This window comes from Vanacampus margaritifer, chromosome 15 (assembly GCF_051991255.1).
Source record: "Vanacampus margaritifer isolate UIUO_Vmar chromosome 15, RoL_Vmar_1.0, whole genome shotgun sequence".
In the NCBI taxonomy this organism is placed as follows: domain Eukaryota; kingdom Metazoa; phylum Chordata; class Actinopteri; order Syngnathiformes; family Syngnathidae; genus Vanacampus; species Vanacampus margaritifer.
Genome location: NC_135446.1, coordinates 15490537 through 15506126, shown reverse-complemented (window position 1 = coordinate 15506126; position 15590 = coordinate 15490537). Strand labels below are relative to the sequence as shown.

The following is a 15590-nucleotide window of genomic DNA, read 5'->3' as shown; positions in this document are numbered from 1 at the left end:
GTATGCATTTGCGCGTGCAGACTTTTTGTTTTTTTGGTGGGTGAAGGATATCTGGATCTGTCTGCGGCTTACGAACATGGGCTGCTGCTGGAAAAAAAGTTTCTTCAACTCGTGTTTAATAACCTTTATTTAGTCAAGGCACATTTTTGCGTGAGAAAAATACCTAGAGATGTCAAAATTAGTGCTTTCATTTTGAGTGAATTTAAAGTTCCTTTGACGCGCCTGACCGCCCCTCACTTGCAAGGAAAGCCTGACGCAGAAGACACGTCCACGTCAAAATTGAGCAGCAATACTCTGAATAATATTTTTGTAAAGACTGGGGTTTTAAAATTGTGCAGAATTTCACAAATAACTTCATGTTAAAGATTAGATAGCTCTTAATATGAAAAGAAAAATACACTGAGCTGTCACCGTCCTACAAATGCAATTATGCCATCTAGTGGCAGAAAAATGACTTAAACACAAATCAATCATTTTTACAGTACATCTTTTTAATTTGAACTCAATTTTATAAATTTTGAAATGACCATATCAATGAGTAAAAGATGCAGCCATATTTCTATTAGTTTAAATGTCGTCCCTCTTTTATGTTAACAAGAGTATGAAAAATTTGAAAACAATATTTTATTGTACATTTAGAACAGATATAAAATTTGCGATTAATTGTGAGTTCACTATGAAGTCATGCGATAAATTACGATTAAAAATTGTAATCGTCTGACACCCCTAAATATATCATTAAAACAAAAATTGGGGATGTTTGTATATAAATATGTGCATTTATATGTGTACGTATATAACTGTAAAAAAAAATATATATATATTTTTTAATTCTAACTTCCACCGTTAATCCAAAAAACTTTTAATTGTTCTCCCTGTTACTATACATTGCTGGTCTAGACATGTGAATGAAAATACCATATTGGTAGTAAATAAAATAAAAATAGACATTAAAATAAGAAATGGACCAATGAAGTGAAATTGGATCATTTCCCGGTACAGTGGTTGGGAATCACAACCCTAAACTATGTGGCTAATTCTATCCAAATACTGAAGTGTGTGCGCACCAGAAACAGAATGGGGAATGATGGTGGTCAGGCCGTGTGTGTGTATGTTTTATAAGTGATTATAAAACCCAGGCGTGTGACACACTTGGGCGTGGAGGGAACCGTACAAGCTCAAGGAAACTTTCTTGCCAAGCCAGATTTCTGTTGCCATTAGCCCTAATTGCCCTAATCATTACTGCACGATGATAAGTATCCCACTGGACAAGATGGTGTCAGAACTCCCATCCAAAATACCCACAAGCTTCTTTTTTTTTTTCCTCCTTCTTTTTCTTCGCCAAGCAACAGGAGATAATGGCATTCATACTGTATTTTCACTTCCTTCACGTTTGCTTATTTAAACAAGTGGCAAGAGCGAAGGGTGCCAAGAAATGTTGTTTCTGGAACAGGGCCGTGTGCGTGCGTGCGTGCGTGCGTGTGTGTGTGCCGTGATCGAGCCCTGCCAAGCTCCCAGGGCAAAGCCCAACCCACTCGACCGCAACTGTTTATTTACAGGTTAGCCGACTGTTTATTTGAAGACTATCGGATTGGCCGGGGCTTGTGCACAGGACGCGTTTTCGACACGCTTCCCCCCCTCGCCGGCGTTAGAGCACGCTTCTGTTTCGGGAAAAAAAAAAAGACAAAAGATGATTATGTCAGCCGCCTGACGCTGTAGAGATATTTGCAATATTGGCCTAAGTTTTGGACTGTTCTTTTTGCGCTTCGTAAAGTGGCATCAGAACGGAAACAAGCTTTTGTTACGCAAATGCTGTTTAGACTTTTTATCTGCCTTATTAGTAAACCTAAATTAAATAATAGATGTTTTTTCTAACTAAAACCAACATATGGCACAACAATAAAATTTGTTATTTTTCAGAAAATGAATACCTCTCTGCTCCTATGCACTTTGTGAAGAAATATCAGAGCAGAAAGAGCTGATGTTAGCCATGCTATTTAGCCATCTAAGTAAACAAAATAAACCATTGATTTAAAAATAAATAAATAAAACCAACATGTAGGACAACAATAAAATTGCTTTCTGATCTTCTGCACTTTATGATCTAATGTCGGAGTGGAAATGAGCTCATGTTAGCCAATGCTAATTAGCCAGGTTACTTTCCTTAGTACGCATACAATGAAGTAAACAATTTAATTTTTATAAATAAATTCTAAATGTAGAACAACATAAAAAAAAATATGTTCTGTCCTTATGTGCGTTGTGAAGTGGCGTAAAATTTGAGCGGAAACAAGCTGATGTTACCTAATGAGCTATGTTACCTGCCTTCGTACATGTACGGTAAACAGAAAATAAACAATTTGATTGTTCTTAATAAAATCAAAATGTAAAAGAACAGTTAAAGTACGTTCTGCTTTCTGTGCTTTTTGAAGTAATGTAAAGTCACGTAAACAAGTTGTTAGCCAATGCCAGTTAGAAATATTAGCTAGTAGCTGCCTTAATAATCATTAAAATAAAAAAATAAAAATGAAATTTTCTAAATGAAACCAACCAGTAAAAGTACTTATTTATGACTTATTTACTACTTCTAGTACTGCTGAAATTAGTTGATGCTAGCCATGCTAGTTAGCCATGTCACCTGCCCTGGTAGCAAGCCTAAAAGTATTTATTTCACCAATTGTACACACATTAATGCTCATATGTGAAAATATTAATTTTGTTACCATTACCTTAAATTTGTCAAAAATTGATGGGTGGTGCTTTTGTTAATATAGTATAATATAAATAAATGGATCTTGTTTTTCATATCCTCCCTCTACCAAGATGTGGTTTCTTAAAAAATTAGACCAGGACGGGGAAAATTGTAGGCCTCACTGACGGTTCACACCAACAACGGGAAGGGGATTGGTACATAAAATGGACAAAAGATTAAATTGTTGGAATATACTGCACCTGCAAAAGGAAGGAGAAGAGGTGAAAGGTCGAAATGTAAGGCAATAGAGGAGGTGTTTCCGGGCCTGGCAGATGCGCCATATGTTTGCATCCCACCTTGAGTCATCCAGGTGGCGTCTCCCGGTGCCGCAGTGGGGCCTCCTGCTGGAAGATGCTGCCTGGGATCTCTAATTGCAGCCGCCATCTGCTCTTTTTTTTTTTTTTGTCCCCCTCCACGTGGCAGCCCCACCCATCCTGCGCCAAAAAGGCTCCACGGGCCAATCGGCTCGAACCTCCGCCGAATGACAAAAGCTGCTGGGACAATTATAACAAACCACATTTTGAAAAAGTATGTTTTAATAATTAATGATTTTATATATATATATATATATATATATATATATATATATATATATATATAAGCACATACAGTACTTTACCCACCTCTTTTCTAATTGAAATCTGATAGCTGGGAAAAAAAATTCTCTCATCGAGTCCTTGAGGTAAACAACAAAAGCTCAGTGGAAAGAATTCCACCTACCACCCCCCCCCCCCCCCTCCTACGACTCGTATACCTTGCACACTCCACAAACCTCCTAGGCCAGTTTTGGGGAATAATGTCCCCCCAACTGTCACCAAGCGGCTTTGCTTCGATTGCACAAATCTGTCATGGTTCTTTTCTCTCCATGACTTGTTTAATAAGGAAAAGATTCCATTTTGCAGTCAGACTGCTTTAAATGATTTCTATAGAAGGGAATAATAACATTTTTCTTCATGTATAATCAAGCTATTGTTTTGCTGTCCTCAATCGTTGTTGCTCTCCCCGCCATTTACCCCCCGTCTCTATGTGCTTGCAGACTCCCAGCAGTCAGGAAGTCCCAGTAACAATGAGCAAGGCAAGAACCCTCTTCCAGGTATGTCGAGTACCAGTCATCCTTCCTCCACTCCACTTGGCCATTGTTCCTCCACCATTAATTCACTGCACACACAACATACACCCTCTCCTATTCTCCCATTTACTGACTTTAAAAATGTGCCTGACAAGTATGTGGAAACAATTTTTTACTAATAAAAATAAAAAGCACCACATCGATAGCAACTATAGTCAAAGAGACACATCTGTTGTCAAGGTAATTGCAACTTAAAATCATTGCTGAGGGCGCCGTTTTTGAAATGACATGGCCTGCGCAGGAATAAAATTTGATTGGTAATAACAAATTAATTAAATTGGCAGCACAGTGGAAGAGTGTTTAGCACGCTTGCGGCGCAGTTCTGATGTCGGGGGCTCGAGACTCAGCTTTGGCTGCGCGGAGTTTGGCGAGCAGTCCAAGTCTGCTGGGATAGGTTCCAGCTCGCTCCAGACCTGAATTGAGACGAGCCCTCTAGAAAATGTTGGTGACCGGTGCTGGAAGTACCCATCATGTTCCAAGAATATCAACCAGCAGAGACACACGCAAAATTGTTAGCAACACACTGGATTATTAAGTTAACTTGCTAATTATTAACATTTCTTTAGAATCAGAGTAATCTTTATTGGGACGGAAGCCCCGGAGAAAAGTGTACCCCATGGTTAGCATCACATTACGTTTGTTAGCACAAACTAGGAAAGAATACACTAACAATCAGCAGACTTGAACACAGCTTTGTGATATCTTATGTGAACCAGGATTTAGCACGCTAGCTAGCAAACTGCATGACCTGAGCGCACATTTGTCATATCGTCCATTAGCCGTGACCCTGAACCAGATTAATATAATTAAAAACCGTGACACTACAATTTTGCTGCAAATCAAGTTTACACAAAAATACCACCAAGAACTATTTATATAAAATTTAATCGCTAATAAATCTGGTGACCGGTGGTTGTGTTATTACTTAAGCTAATGCTAAATGCAAAAAAACAAAACAAAAAACTAACGCCCACAAAATAAAACAATGGCAAACCGGGATGGCATGTACGGAAAAGTTTGACAAAACAATTTGGCTGGCCAAATTCACCGTAATCGTTACATAAGGCTCAAATTCAGGAATCTCCCGATGAAAGCGAGACATCTAGTCATCATAGTAGAAAACAACATTTAAATAAATTCTCCAAACACAAATACAAAAGGGCTCAAGAGAGCCAAACCCGGAATATTCCCTGATGGTACTTGTTGTTTCTGGGTCATTGTGCTGGAATGATAGTTTGACAAGTATAGCAATTAGCTACCTCAAGAGCAGGTTCTGCCGAGACAAGTGCCAAGGTAAACATGCCACCCAGCCAGCGACTCTGGCTCGAGAGACCGTCGGAGGCCGCGGGCTCACCCGCCGTGTCGGGGGCACCCGTAGGTGCCAAGTGAGCTGCCGCCTATCTCCCTGGCACGAGCTGGGTGCTCCTGGCACCGCATCAAAGCCGAGCCACACTGATTTTTGACTCATTTGCTGCTGACGCTAACATTTGAAGCTTGCTTATGGGGACTGACAGCCCCGCCAGGACAGATTGACACCTTCAAAACAAGTGAGCTGTTGCCATGCTTGCGAGTTTAGTGAGATAACTCCATTGGATTCCTCAGTTATGTCAAATAACAGCAGTGGTTCTGAAACTTCGGTCTGCCTACCGTAGCTTGGGGGAATGCAGTACTTGGTGTCAAAAGTTTGAGAGACACATTTGTAATTTAGCGGTGCTTTAATTGGTGTTAGGATTATGGAGGTCCTTAGAAAAATGTCTCCCATGTAGGAGTTCACTGGACCAAAAAAAGATCACTCTGAATAGAAAAAGTGACAAGAGCATGATCACCTTCACATTTGCCCAATGAACACATTTTACTTTGTGCTCTATTGACAGGCTATTTGGAAGACAGTTTCATCAAATCGGGAGTGTTCAGTGTTGCAGAACTGGTGCGAGTGTCCAGAAGTAAGTGTGTGCATGTTTGTGTGTTGCTTATAGAAATAACAATTGACAACGGCTTTGTTCAAAACAAGTCTACCGAGATTTCCACAGTTTTATATAACTCCTCCTTTCAAATTCAAATAGTTATGTAATAATATGATGAGGTGACTACTAACTAAACATTTATGGTTTTTTTTTTGGTACTAAAACAACCCCTCTGAGGCAAACCGTAACCATGATGTAGCTCGCGATGAAAATGAGTTTGACACACCTGCCTTACAATATCTCAAGGGGGTAATTAAAATGTTAGGAGCACCTTTTTAGCGTTACCTGCCAGCTTGACAGCAAACAGTATGATGAAGATTCCAGTTGAGGTCAGATAGGGGAGGCTCTTTTGTGGGGTTCACGTAAACTACGCTGAAAATTGAAGATAATGTTGGAATAAATGTCAGAATCTAATGCTGGTTTTCCTTAGCTAGTAACATTAGAGTGATAACATTAGAAGCTAAGATTGGCGGTAATGGAACTTAACTAACTGGTAAGCTAATGTTAAAGGGAATGTTGAAGCTAACATTGGAAGCTGATGCTATTGGTGGCTAATGTCAGAATTTAATGTTAATGTTACAATAACTTAGAGAGGTATTAGCTAGCATTGGCCAAAGACTAACAGTTGGCCAACTGATGGCGTAGAAAGTAGGGTAGTAAATTAACGTTGAAAATAAAGTCGGAGCTAATGTCGGACTCGGAAGCTAACGCTTGTCTTACTTAGCTCTAACATTTGCAAGCTAGGCTTCATGTTAGAGGCTGATTGGCACTAACTTAGGCTACTTTGTGATATTCTAAATGTCTACGATCTCTTAAGTTATTTATTCTAAAAGAATATGTTCAAAATATTGCATCTACTCACTTCCTGTGTTTAGTAGCTTGCGTTGGCCAATGGCTGATAGCTGGCCGGTTTGATTATGTGATTGGTGGTCAGAAGTGCCAAACTTAAGAGATGGGAAATTTTATCTATATATCACTGAGTCAAAATCGTAGTAAATTGGTTAATAGAAAAGTAGTTATTGGTGTTTTTGTTGGGTTGCAAACCTGTCTTAACAGCTAGAATAATGCCAGACGTGTCAGTCAGGGACGACCTGCACACACAGCGGTAAATGCAAACTTCATCACAGGCGGCGGACGTTCCTGAGCATTCAGGAATGTCCACCGCCTGTGATTCTTGGATTTGTCAGAATGCAACGTGTGTTCGCTGAAATTACGCAGAGCTTTCTGTCATCTGGGATCACATTTGGGCAGTGCGGTTAATCCAGTTTGGCCAGTCTGCTTTGCAATAGCGGGAACACGTCTTGTAAAGAGTCGCTATATATGTGTATCGACACGTCCGCCCTTGACACTCGCTGCTCCAGGAATCCTGGGTCTCCTTCAGAGCAGGCTGCATTTACCTGCTCTATCTTTTTTTTTCTTTTTCTTTTTTCTCAGCTGAGGCTTGTTACTGTACCGGTGGAACAAAGTGTACTGAAGAGGAAACGAGGCTCTGTGTGTACAAAAAAAGCAGTACATCCCGTTAACAAGCCAAGTCACCCTGAAAGTTCAACTAGACGGAATGTCTTTGTTTTTTGGCATAGCTTTTAATTCTTTGCTCTGTCCTGAAATATAAAAAGGGCCAACCGACTTGTGGGAATTTATCCCTCACTCCCCGGTGAGACATTTATGCAGTTGCTTGTCCGTCATCGCGCTGCTGGGACATTCTTAGAGGTTTTGATACCCCCTCCCCTCCACCCTCCTCCTTTCTTAGCTCACAGAAAAAGCAAACATGCTGTACATTTTGCCATTCCGCTCCTTGTTAGAGAACACTAAGTTATGCAAAAAGTACTAAAACATTAAGTTTTAGGTTAATTCTGAAATTTCATCTGGAAGCTAAATATATCAAACTTTTTGTGAGTAATGTATTTAAAAAAATCTATTTGTAAAACATTCTAAGATAATTTATAAAATGTTATTACTGGCCACAAATATTTTCACCCTATACACACACTCAGTTAAAAAAACAAATCTATCGTATAACATCGTTCTGAGAATTTGAAAACACTCTAACAGACTTAATCATTGTATATTTAAACACCAAAATGTTCAACCAAACCATGACATTCAGCCGAAAGTTCGTTAGCTAAATGCTAACATACTGTAATTATAATGTGAATTTCCATAAGTCGTGCTAATTAAAATTAGCATTGATGTTTTGGTAATTATAAACACACGCGGAGCAGCAACACATACAATATGCACAGGCGTATATTCTGTCTGCTCTGTGGCCCCTGCCAGGCCCACATTGGGTTGCCAGGGCAGTGATAGGCGGCGGGATCGTGCCAGTGGCGAACCTCAGACCACAACAGACGGCGCCACACACTTCATCCTCTCATCGGCTCCAAACCCGAGCGACCGCTCGATCTGGAGGCCACACACCATAAGAGCACGAGAGAGAGGCTGGGGGTGTGATGTCGTCCCTTTGTTCACTTCATTTTGGCCCGTTCCTCACCTTCACCGCAGTAGTGGAAAAACCTTGTCCGTTGTAAATCACATCGTGGGGGAACTGGCAAAATAACCGCAGCTAATAATAAGGAGAGTCTATATGGGTTGGTATTGTGCAGAAAAGATTCAGCTGCCTCTGCCCCGCAGCCATAATGTGTGGGAAGCGGTGACTTTTTAATCAGAGGGCTCAGCAGAAATGCTGTAATGGTCAAACAGGAGCGTTTAATTTGATGCACAGGGCCTCTAAAGCGTCAATAATGACCACTCATGCAATTCTACAATTAATTGCGTGTCTCCTGTTGCAAGAAAAGACAATCTGCTGCTCGCCGGCTTTCCAGCTCACCACCTCGACTTTTCCCTCTGCAGTGCCCATTACCCACGGTGCACCGGTCAACTTCTCCATGGCGGACATGCCCGGCCAACCCTACTATCATGACCTGAACTCCAGCGTGGGGATGCACCGCTCCCTGTCCTCCCCTCCTGGCAGGTTAGCAATGACACCACATGAGGCCAACATGCAAAATGTTGGTTTTTTTTGTTTGTTTTTTTCAGATTTGCAAAAATTGATTAAGAACTAGATGAAGCAATTTCGTATGAATTCTGAAATGCTGAATGAAAAAATTTAGAAATGTGGAATCCTATTGAAAAGTTTTGGAATATTGTTAATATGGAATTATGTGGAATGGTACAGAATTGTTTGAAATGATTTAAAAAAAAAATATTAAAAGATATAGAATGTATGCCCCTTGAATGTAGTGATTGAAATGCATGCATTGAATGATATTATATGTAATTAGGCGAAATATTGTTAAAAATGGGCAATATGTGAGTGAAGAAGGTGGAATTTTTTGTATGTTTTTTTTTTTTTTTGTATTTTCTAATTTCTAAACCTAACCCATACGCCTAAAAATCAAAATCAAAATTGTGTCGTGCTTTGGTGAATTTTTTTTAAATTTTTGCTGAGTGGGAACATTTTGAATTTTAAATGAGAGAGGATTGTTGAATGTCTCATTTGAAAGGAATTGGGGATTTTTGGGGTGAAAAATGTTGAATTGTGGGAAAACTGTGTAAGTTAGGAGTGAGAAAAATAATAGCTCAAGAAGAGTGAATTTTTGGAATATGATGAAGTTGGAATGGTTTGAATAGGTTGAGAAATGTAGAAGTAGTTAAAGGACAAATTATGGCGTAATGATAAAAAATAAATAAATAAAAATAAAACTGTTCAACTTATTCATGACAACTCGGCAACTATTCCACATTTTCACGTTGAAATCCCCACATTAAGAAACTTATTACAATTTACCACCTTTATCACCTCTTCATCATTTACATTTTTAATAAATTTGCACACAAAAAAAACAAAACAATTTTCATGTTGTCAGAAATTGATTTGGTGTGTAGAATTTTGATTTTAATGGCTTTTTCCTTGTCACTCATTCACAGATTGAAAGTATGTTACTAACGTGTGCCACTTGTGACTCCATTCCACAGCAAAAGGCCCAAAACCGTCAATATGGAGGAGAACATGGACACCAGCCCGACTGGACCCGACTTTTACTCGTCGCCCAGCTCGCCGGCCAGCAGCCGGGCAAACTGGCATGACCGAGATGGAGGTGATTTGCACGCCCGAACCGTTTTGAGAGCGCACGGCGAATTCGGATGAATTATATATTTCTTTTAAACTAGCGAGTGACTGCAAGCGTCATAAATTACCGCATTTCAAAGCCGACACATTTTTCTTTGGATATGGAGCGCGTCTGCTCTTCCAGGAGCGTGAACCTGTTCAACCCACTCAACATACATACCGTGACAGAGATCGCCGCAGGGCGTTCGTGGGATCGCCTGTAGGTTCGTTTGAACTGCTGCCTTTCTGAATGCGAGTCCCAGTGCTCGCACACCTGTTGCCCGCGTTACAGGAAGCGCCGGATTCCGCGGGCCAGAGAATCCTCGACAAGAACAAAGTGTTCCAGCTGTAGTTCATGACACAGTATTTACTGCGCATTTGGACTTGACGCACTCAAAGCTCCAGTGAGGAAAAACTTTGAACTGACAGTTCAAAATTGCTGGAGGATAGCATTTGCAAATCGCTCAAGACAGCGTAACTGCTGTTGTGTACATATGTTTTTACCACAGTTCACAACTCTAAAGGTTACAGTAAGCTTTTATATCTTATGGAAAAACATTTGTTTTGCAATTTACTTCTTCCCGCCTGATTTATGCACAGCGCCCCTGCACTTTTCGTCCTTTTTTTTTCTCCAGTTTAAAATCAACAGTATGGAATTGATGATTAAAGATAATGTTGAGTTTTGCGATGGAGGCAGAACTTGGCAACTTGCATCAGATCGTGGTCCCAAACTCCTGCAAACGGCAAGGGTTTACTGTATATCTTATTGGTACTTGCAAAAAAAAAAAACATACAATATGTTTATTTTGTTCCCCAAAGCTTGTCTAGTCTGCTGTAATGCAGGGAACATCCGATACACAAGACAAGCCACAAGTGAGACTCCAACCACAAGCCCGGTGTGGCCGCATGAAATTTCATACGCTCCCTTGGCGCCAGTCCTCAGAGCGCCGCTCTGGACGCGGAGTAAAGCAAACCCTCCCAAGACGGCCATTAGTGTGCCGGCAGGGAGGAGTCTAGAATGTAGAAGATATCAAATAGTGGAAGGCAACATTTTTGTTGTGTGCACGTAATTAATTACAACCTAAATGGCCGCCTTCCTGTTCATATTCTCAACATTCCGGATCCCTTTTTCATGAAATTTGGCTCGAAATGGCAGCATTCCTCTTCAATGGGGGGTCAAGGGTCCTTGAGACTTTTTCATGCAACCTCTTACGATTGACGTGTACACCGAATTTGATGTTGATAGGCGAAACTGGTAACGGCTTAACGGGTGCATTTTTTCCCCCGAACTTCCAAAGCCCGTTTCATGGAATTTAGCCACAAAATGGCTGCTTCAGAACAAAATGGCAGTCTTCCTGTTCACTGTAAGACATGGGAATTTTTTGTGCAACATCTTATGATTGACACCCAATTTGATGTTGATCGGGGAAACTGATAACAGGGGAGGATTTTTTTTGTCTCCAAACTCCCTCATTTAACTGCGCCTTGTAGAAAATATAAAATGGCATAAGGAGCCGTGCACTTTTTTTTGCGGTGTGTATGTTGTGTGTTTGGTTTCCCGTAATTAATTGTGCATTTCCCGAGGCTACGCTCACCTCTCTGAAGGATTTCATTAGGTGAAGAGAGGAAAAACCTTCAAGCTCCACGGAAACATGAAGCCTTTATCCTCTCACAACCTCTTAGTGGGAATCCCCCCCCCCCCCACACACACACACACACACGCACACACACACACGCACACACATTCCAACAACCTTTACCGCTCTCTTCTTTGGAAACAAGCAATTCTTCCTGTGACAGGCGTATTTTTCCCTCTTGCGGGCATAGGGAGTGTACTAACAACATGATTTGTGATGGGTGGGGAAATATTTTAAAAGTGAAGACATCCACAAAGAATCCGTGACAAGAACTCAAGGAATGTCCCTAGAAGACACAAGCTGTCCTGTCTTGTCTATTCTGTCATCCAGTTCCCCTTAGAAGCGCCGAGTCCGAGCGTGGAAAATTGAAAACCACACAGTTGTGACGTGACGGCGGCTCACGAGAGTGTGTTAGCGTCTTTGCTTATTCTTCCACTTTCTTAACAAATTTCATGTCTCCTAAAAAACTCGGGGATTATCCACGGCGGATTACGGAAGCTTGTCAGACGGCGTGCGAGGGGCGAGCCGAGCAGATGTCGGCCGGCGATATTGTATTCATGATCCCTTTGAATGGCTCGCATCTGATCTGACGTCCTCGGACATGACAGAAAGGAGAATTTTCACAGGGCTTCCATTTCCCGGGAATGTCAGTTTGTTTTTGTTTTTTTTGGGGTGGGCGGAGCTGCACATGTGTACAATTTGCAAAGTCAACTTTTCCACCTGCCCCTCTGAGGATCCTAATCCTCGCAAATCCCATTCTCACGACAACAGGGACATGTTTCAATCAATTCTTGGCAGGAAAAGGCCCACTTTTTTTTTTTTTTAATCTTTCCAAACATGTTCTGAACGAGCCTATTTGCTTTGATTTTTCGATGATGATGGGAATTCAATTTGCTGAGCGTGTGTGTTTTGATATCCAGCAGACATGTCCTCACCCACCATGAAGAAGCCCGAGAAGCCGATGTTCAGCCCCACCTCCCCGCAGGACTCCTCACCGCGAATCAGCACTTTTTCTCAGCCTCATCACCCGGGTTTGACGGGCGTAGGACACAGTGGTGAGTTGAACTGAGATCCCTTCGTGGACCGTCTCAGATCCTGAACGCCTTTCTTGTCCGTCTCGCAGTTATATCGACGAGGAGCCCCCCGCCGCACTCGCCGCTGCAGTTCTCCGCCTCGGCCATCCTGCCCCCCGCGCCGTCATCCTACTTCCCGCACACCACCATCCGCTACCCGCCCCACCTCAACCCCGCCGACCCCCTCAAGAGCTACGTGCCGTCGTACGACCCGTCCAGCCCGCAGAGCAGCCAGGTGGGTCCTGCTGTATAAAGCAGCTGGCGTTTAAGGAGGAATGTATTTTATTTGTGTTTTAGGTATGATATTATGAAACAAGAGTTTCACGAAGGGGTGTTCTCACTTTTGTTGCCGTTTTAAGGGGGAATATGTTTTTTTTGTGTTGTGGGTATGATCACACACAGTATTTAACAATGCAGAGTACATCCATCCTAATTGGTCCCATTTGGAAGATTTTCATGAAGGGGTGTTCTCACTTTTGTTGCCATTGGCTTAGGAATTTTGAGTGGACACTAAATGCACACTTCCATAGAAACTGTACACTGACTACATTGTAGAAACGTGGCGATTCTTCTGTCATTTCTTCCGGGCCTTTCATCTCCTAGAAGAGTCGTCGTGAGGAGAACGGCATCTTTTTAAAACTCTTACCGCCACGGGGATCGTTCCCGACGGCTGCGTTAATCGCTGTGATTTCAAAATGCGGAAAAAGCAAACGTTAACAAGAAGTTTTAAAGGAAGCACGCTGTGTCCAGAGTGTTGTATTTGAAGGAGAAGGGTGCAAGCGTCTCACAAGAAGAGTCCCGTGCGACATTTATGTGAGTTTTATATCCCGGCGCTTCGCACTGTAAACAATGGCTCCATCTCCAGAGTGCGGTGGAGGGAGGGAGTTTAAGGAGTCTTTTTTTTTTTTAAAGGGGTGTCTGTTACTCCAGAGAAAAACCATGGGGAATGATAAAGGTTGTAAATATTTGCCGTTGCTGGGGCCCGGCTCTTGTGCAGAATTAACTGGCCCTCTGCTTGTCGGGGGGTAGAAAAGAGTGGGGGTGGGGGCCCAACAAATAACACGGCGCTTATAAGCCCATGGACGAGTGCCAGAATGTTTTTATGCTTGCTTTAACGCAGATTATATTACACTCTAATTAAACATTCTATTCACATCCAAGGGAACCCTCTGGACACAATTCTTTTCCAGAAAGGCCTGTTTGAGTTTTGAACTTGGGGCGGTCCCGAAAATGAACGCCCCAGACAGTCTCCAGCCGTCTAAAAGGGTCGCCCCCTTTCTTTCTTTCTTTCTATATAGTCTCTCCGTGCCGGCGCATTCATGCCATTGTGACCGCTCGCTCGGCCCGTCTTTTCACGCCCCGGATCCCAGTGAATTCCATTTATGAGCGCTATTAAAATCATTGTGTAAAATCATGTAGGAAATCCATACTCATTGACTGAGCGTCCCCCTTCAGAGTCACAGTAATAATAGTGACCACTCAAATCTGTTCTTTGAATGTGGGACCAGGCTGGTTAAGAGACATTAATAGTGCACTTTGAGATTATCCGCAAACCCTCCTTGTTTCACACAATATAATTAAAATAATAATAATGACAACAATAATAACAGTAATTAAAGCAGCAATGAATAGGCTGAATTTATAGTAGGATGCTGCCTTCCTGTTCAGTGTCAGCATGGATCCGTGAGACTTTTTCATGTGTCTTTGTATGATATACACTTCCACCAAATATCATGATGATTGGTGAAACTGGTGATTGTAGGCATTTTTTTTTTCTAACTCTCCAGGCCTGTTTTTCCTAGATTTTGACCTTCATGTTCAATTTCGGGCATGGGTCCAAGAGACTTTTTTTTTTTGGGCGACCTTCTATACTGTATGTGACATGACATGTTCATTCAATTTTGCGTCAATTGTTGAAACTTGTGGTGGGGGTGGATTTTTTTTCTAACTTTCCTGGGCCCTTCTTCATAAAACTTGACTCCACATTGACACATTTTTGGTAAATTTTTTGCATGGGTCCTTGAGACTTTTTTGTGCAATGTTATGGCCAACATGTTCTCCCAATTTTGTGTACATTGATGAAACTGATGATGAGGGCAATTTTTTCCTTTTTCTCTTAACTTTTTTCATGGAATTTGGCCCCAAAACGGCCGCCTTCCTGTTTCAACTTCATGCATGGGTTCTTGAGACTTTTTTTTTTTGCGACCATCTATGATATAGACATGTCCATTTGTCTTTTTTATTTTTATGTGTGTGTGGGTCCTTAAGACTTTTTTGTGCAAACTGTTATGGCCGACATGCCACCAACCTTCCAAGCCCCTTCTTCATGAAATTTGGCCTCAAAATGGCTTATTCAAACCAAAATGGCTGCCTTTCTGCTGAAATTCATGTATGGGTTCTAATGAGACTTTTTCATGCAAACTTCTTGATATAAACGTCCTGTCCAACCAATTTTGTGTCCATTGAAGAAACCGGTCACAAGGGTGGAGGTGGGAGATTTTTTTGTCAAAACTTTTTAGGCCCACTTTTTTTCAAACTAAAATGGACAATTTTCTATTCAATTTAGTGCATGGGTCCTTCCAATTTCAAAGGTATTATTTTCTCTCCACAGGGCACTATTGAGTTTGTTTGCAATAATTACAACTACTTTGGCTTATTATAAGAAGCATATGAGGATGACGGATAAATGGTTCTGATGATAGATGGATGGATGAGTGGTAAAGAAAATGGATGGCTGAAATGGAATATTTGCTCCCCTTGCAGCCCAACAGCAGCGGCCAGGTAGTGGGCAAAGTCCCGGGCCACTTCACGCCGGTCCTGGCTCCCTCCCCGCACCACGGAGCAGTGCGACCCGTCTCGCTGTCCATGCCCGACACTAAACCCATCACCACGTCAACGGAAGGTGAGTCCCGCTCTCGGGGACATGA

General features: G+C 41.7%; 1 protein-coding gene across 15 annotated transcripts in view; it reads left to right on the top strand.

The window, feature by feature from the left end:
• The window catches only part of LOC144035049 (nuclear factor 1 B-type-like), a 60225-nt gene that overhangs the window by 32811 nt on the left and 11824 nt on the right, over positions 1 to 15590 (top strand). For 4 of the 15 annotated variants that reach the window (XM_077544399.1, XM_077544390.1, XM_077544400.1 and 1 more), the window contains exons 3-9: positions 3789 to 3845; positions 5756 to 5824; positions 8696 to 8816; positions 9821 to 9942; positions 12514 to 12645; positions 12714 to 12898; positions 15427 to 15565. In XM_077544399.1, the coding sequence (XP_077400525.1) occupies positions 3789 to 3845; positions 5756 to 5824; positions 8696 to 8816; positions 9821 to 9942; positions 12514 to 12645; positions 12714 to 12898; positions 15427 to 15565 (825 nt within the window). Of the gene's footprint in view, positions 1 to 3788; positions 3846 to 5755; positions 5825 to 8635; positions 8817 to 9820; positions 9943 to 12510; positions 12646 to 12713; positions 12899 to 15426; positions 15566 to 15590 lie in introns of all 15 variants that reach the window. The other 11 variants (XM_077544394.1, XM_077544384.1, XM_077544393.1 and 8 more) reach the window with 6 other exon arrangements.